Source organism: Grammomys surdaster, unplaced genomic scaffold (assembly GCF_004785775.1).
Source record: "Grammomys surdaster isolate TR1022 unplaced genomic scaffold, NIH_TR_1.0 126048, whole genome shotgun sequence".
NCBI classification, from domain to species: Eukaryota; Metazoa; Chordata; class Mammalia; order Rodentia; family Muridae; genus Grammomys; species Grammomys surdaster.
The window spans coordinates 866,169-871,509 of record NW_021620860.1 but is presented as its reverse complement, the minus strand read 5'-3'; the positions used below and the strand labels follow the sequence as shown (position 1 = coordinate 871,509).

The window sequence follows — 5,341 nt, the reverse complement described above, 5'->3', positions numbered from 1 at the left end:
CACATGCTCAGAAAGATGCCAGACAGGTCTTTCCAGTGTGACTTGATTCCTGCGCCATGACCCTGTGAGGAGTTAAGCGATAAGAACCAGCTCGCTCCCTGACGATTGCTCAGGCCCAGCTGTGCGTGCTGTGAAGGTGCCTCTTAAGTATTTCCTGGCCCAGACTGTGAACTGCAACTCGTGGGAAGGACGCTGCCTTCCTCTTGCTTCTCAGTACTCTGTAGATGGTAAGATGCCAATCTCAGGATCCTGACCACACCAGAGAAGAATTACAAGAAGGGTTTCACCTTTGACACCACCAACCCCCAGTCTGATCTGTTTTTAACACATAATTCAATTTATTCTTTTACGTTTATGGTTTTGAGATTTAGAGGACTATATATGTGCTTTACAACCATAAAAGTCATTTCCTGCAAACAGTGGACATGAGCCTGACAGAATGTCCTTTTCATCCTTTTCGGCAAGCAGTTGTCATGGACTTGATGGCAGGCATCAACACATGTAGATGACTGAGACCTGGTCTTTGCCTTCAAAGCCCATAGTCTAGTAGATCAGGAGGAAGCTATGCAGGGTATTGAAAGACTTTCATAGGGGCTGACCAGGAAGGAAAGTAACACATTCCAGCCGGGAACCTGAGGACAAAGGTACAGAGATGAACTGATATGTGTGAGGTTACTGGAGGAGAACCCTCCAGCAGATAACCTTTTACAGTCAGTCCCGACCTTTTGCCTGCATGGCCACTCTTGCAAACTTTTCTTGAGTTGGTGCTTTTTTTTTTTTTCTCCCAGTGAATGCTTTCTTAGGCTGCAATATGCACATTAAACACAACCTCCCTGCTCCCTCCCCTGTAACTCAGGTATGTCATGTGTTACCATCTCCTAAGCTGGCTGGGCATATATTGCTATTTCAGATGCTGTGGGCAGGTTTTAGGTCCTCAAGTTACAAAGATGCGAGCCATAGAGGTGGTCTCGGGTTTCACTGTCCCGGTAGAAACACGCTGGAAGCCTTCCTTCCATGGTGGTTTCTCCCACTCACGGTAGCTTGCTTTCTTCTGGAGTTCTTAGCTGCTAGAAAACCTTTACAGAAGGTGGTCCACACCTTCACCATCTTGACCTGTTTAGAACCCAACTCTCTTTAATCTTCCTCCATAATTAAGTAGTAAAGAGTTTAGTTTTCTGTCAGAGTTTAAAATGCAAATATCAGCTCTTCTAACTAGTTATAAAAACTGCCTAGGGTGCTTATAAAGACTAATTAAGGTGATAGAGGTAAAATACCGAGCTCAGCCCTACACTCTTAAGGACTCCTTGACTGTTACCAGCTATTTGAAATAAGAGTTAACTGGTGTTTGTCCTGTTGCTCACCTATTGCTAGTTTTGTGTCTATTTTATTTTGTATCGGAGAGTAAAAGATATATTTTATAGCCAGGTGTGGTGGTGCATATCTTTAATCCCAGCACTTGGGAGGCAGACCCAGACAGATCTCTGAGTTTGAGACCAGCCTAGTCTCCATAGTTCCAGGACAGTCAGAGCTGCCAAAAAAAAAAAAAAAAACCCCAAGAACGAAATCCCATAAACTTTACCATTACCTAGAATTGGGTTCTGGTCTTTAAAAGAACTAGAGGTGGTCTCGAAAAACCAAAAAAAAAAAAAAAAAAAAAAAAAAAGAACTAGAGGTGGGTTATTAACCTTGGAGCTTGGCCTGCCTGCAAATGACTACTCTAATTTACATTTTTCATTAAATTCTCAGCTTGCCTCTCCGATAACTGTCTTTCCTGGCTCCGAAACCCTGGTGCTTGGTCATAAAAGATTTTCAAATTAAAGGGACATAATTTTACTCCCTACGATGTGTAAATAGATTAACGTTAAGAAGGCCCTTGGAATGTATTACCTTGAAATTGTTACTTTTGGTGTTGGACTTGTTTCTCACTTCTCAAGCGCAAGTCAACAAATAGTGAGATGATGTCAGTTTGCTTATATAGGTCTGGAACTTGCCCCCCCAAAATACCCTGGTTCAAGTCATCATCTCCTCCCCCACAGAGAACTATGCGATCTTATACATTCATTTGCGTCATGCCATACAGGATCGCCCCCCAAAGAGTAGGACTTGTGTAGTAGCCCTCTTAAAATCTAGCCCACCACAATAATGAAAATAGGTACATTTGGCAGAGAAGAGGAGCAAAGATAGCTCAGTATAATGAGAACGCTAGGCAACGCGGGGAACAAAGATACCCCAGTAGAAATAAAAATGCGGAAGTAGATGTGCGTGGAAGCAAAAAAACTACACTTCCCGCCAGGCCTTGCGCCGTGGCGTGCTCGCTAGCGCGCGCCTTTCCTCGAAGGTCTCACGTTAACGCCTTCGTGTTGGGCTCTGAGACCTGGGGCTGTCCTATTGGCTGCCGGCCGTCACCGGCGAAGGCGTGGTGATTAGTGACAACTAATCAGAAGCCTGGCTGGACTTTGGCGGGAGTAGAGAACGCTGAGATAGAGCAGATTTGGCGCGAGCTGACTTTGCAGCTGCTGTGGATCTTGTGGCGGGAGAGTCCTTGCGGTCGTGATCCGGACACGAAGAGTGTGCACTGAGTGACACAGCCCTAAAGAGTGAAAAGCTCCGTGAGGTCTGGTGCCCAGAGAGTTGAGGCTGTTCCGAGCAAGGCCGGTGGAGAGCGGAAATCGCCTGAGGTCTGAGGCTGGGTCAGGGAGGGGGTTGTGAGCTCTGGAAGCGGTTCGAGCACGGAGTGTTGGGAAGGAGCAGAGAGCTGCTGGGAGGAAATGGTGTAGGGTGGGGTTGAGAGCCTTGTGGAGTGCTGGCTAGTTGTGCGCAGAGGCGGACGGAGCTGCACTACCTGGACTTAGGAGAGCCTAAATGTGACGGTCTGGAACTAAACTAGTGCTAAAAGACGTCTCGCGTGTCTACAGTGAAGGAACTAGAAGTATTATAGAAATCACTGGAAATAAACTTCTGGCATCGCTCAAGTGTAAGAACTTGGGTCTGGTCCTAGGATGCCCAGGGTGATAGCCATGTGTTTCTGTGACTTTAAGAGAGAGCTAAGAGTTTCTACGTCTGACGTATGATAAGACTGTATAGTGTGTAATATGTGTATAACGGAATGTTAGACGTACTAGGCATTACCCTTTATTACATAGATTTGCATGGGAAGCAGAACTAAATGTTAGAAATGCTATGTTAACATGATTTTTGGAATGCTGGTCCCCAGTATGAGTAAACTCTGTGTTTTTCTCTTGGCTTCCCTGATTGGCCTTTGTAGCCAGTTGTGTGGCCGTCATGCCTCAAACCCGATCCCAGACACAAGCTTCCATCAGCTTTCCGAAAAAGAAGCAATCTAAGACCCTGAACAAAACAAACTCCCGGGACAGTGAAGTGAAGCTTAGAAACGCCCAGCCTGTACCCACCACTCCGTGTGCAGACGTAAAAATTCTGCCTCTCAGTCCCCGAAAACGTTTGGGTAAGCTTTCCACTTTGTGACTGAGCGCTTAGCCTTTCTTGCCTTGATGCTGAGATGCCTGGCTTTTAAAACCAGGGCTGTGTTTGCTTTCATAATGGCTGCTAAGTGTGTACCAAACTTCGCTGTTTAGCTGTACACTAACAGAGCTCATTTGCTTAGGAACCCAGGGTTGAGCTTCGTTCTCCTGGTTCCGTCCTTTACATTTTCCTTGCAGTTATAGTGTTGTGAAATTTGACTACGTACTTGTGAAATTAAGAAGCGAATGAGCCGCGAGGTGGTGAACACACTTTTAATCCCAGCACTCAGAAGGCAGAGGCAGGTGGATCTCTTGAGTTTGGGGCCAACCTGGTCCACAGAGTGAGTTTCAGGATAGCCTGGGTTACTCAGAGAACCCCTGTCTTGAGAAAGAAAAAAGAGGAAACCAATTAGATGAGATTCTTAATATTTTAACAATCATTTCCATTTTTAGATGTGTTGTTTGGGGTTTTTTGTTTTTGTTTTTTCAAGACAGGGTTTCTCTGTATAACCTTGGCTGTCCTGGAACTCACCCTGTAGACCAGGCTGGCCTCAAACTCAGAAATCCACCTGCCTCTGCCTCCCAAGTGCTGGGATTAAAAGTGTGCGCCACCACTGCCCGGCAAAGGTTTTTTGTTTTTGTTTTGGAAAAATAATCTCTAACTCAGGCTGGCCTGGAACTCACCTTGTAGCCCAGGATTGCCTCAAACTTGAGATCCTTCTCGAACTGCCCTACATCCTGTGTGTGTAATGGCACAGCTGCTGGATGTTAGGGGTTGAACCCGAGACCTTATATGTGTCGTACCATCTGCTCTGTGTGCACAGTCTAAGAGCTTTTTGTTTGTTTTTTTGTTTTGTTTTTGTTTGTTTTTTGTTTGTTTGTTTTTTGTTTGTTTTTTTTTGTTTGTTTTTTGTTTTTCAAGACAGGGTTTCTCTGTGTAGTCCTGGCTGTCCTGGAACTTACTCTGTAGACCAGGTTGGCCCCGAACTCAGAAATCCACCTGCCTCTGCCTCCCAGGTGCTGGGATTAAAGGCGTGTGCCACCACCGCCCGGCTCAGTCTAAGAGCTTTTGTACTGTTGTTAGTGGTAAATACTCCTCCATGTGTATGGAGAGCATCTGTTGTGAGTGGGGGTGATTTGGCCATATCCAAAGATTGTTCCCGTTGAGGGGATGGTATTGGAACAGTGAGTAAAGCTAACGAGGCTGCTGGACATCCAACAGTGCACACAAACAGCTTCCTATATCGGGAAGTTATTTATCCCGAGATGTCAGTAGCCCCATGGTTGATAAGTCCTATTTTTAAAACAACCTTACAATTTTACCCCGCTTGAACTCATTTGGTTTCTACCCAACGATAAGACTCAGGGGTGCCATCTGGTGGCCACATTTGCTACTTGGTGAGAAGTTTCTTTTTTGATTCTGAATCAGGTAGAAATTCGCCTCTTGTCAGTGATGGTGGTGCACACCTATAACCCTAGCACTCGGGAGGCAGAGGCAAGCAGATCTTTTGTGAGTTCAAGGGCAGCCTGTGTTACCAGTACAGCCAGGGCTACACGGAGAAATCCTAGTCTCAAAAAAGAAAGAAAAAGCCGGGCGGTAGTGGTGCACACCTTTAATCCCAGCACTTGGGAGGCAGAGGCAGGTGGATTTCTGAGTTCAAGGCCAGCCTGGTCTACAGAGTGAGTTCCAGGACAGCCAGGACTACACAGAGAAACCCTGTCTCAAAAAACCAAAGAAAGAAAGAAATTAATTCACCTCTTTCCGAATGTGGGAGAAGTCTCTGGTTCTTTTTCTGCTCTCCACTGTGGAGGACCGTGTTCTGCAGGCGGTGTTTTAGGTGGCCGGTGTTCTGCAGGCGGTG

The 5,341-nt window shown here is 46.0% G+C and overlaps 1 protein-coding gene across 1 annotated transcript in view; it reads left to right on the top strand.

Annotated features, from left to right (window-relative positions):
- The first annotated feature begins 2,565 nt into the window (after window positions 1-2,565).
- The window catches only part of Cdc6 (cell division cycle 6), a 14,070-nt gene continuing 11,294 nt past the window's right edge, over window positions 2,566-5,341 (top strand). The window contains exons 1-2 of the mRNA XM_028755134.1: window positions 2,566-2,678; window positions 3,266-3,463. Coding sequence (XP_028610967.1) covers window positions 3,283-3,463 — 181 coding nt within the window. The 5' untranslated portion in view covers window positions 2,566-2,678; window positions 3,266-3,282. The remainder of the gene's footprint in view (window positions 2,679-3,265; window positions 3,464-5,341) is intronic.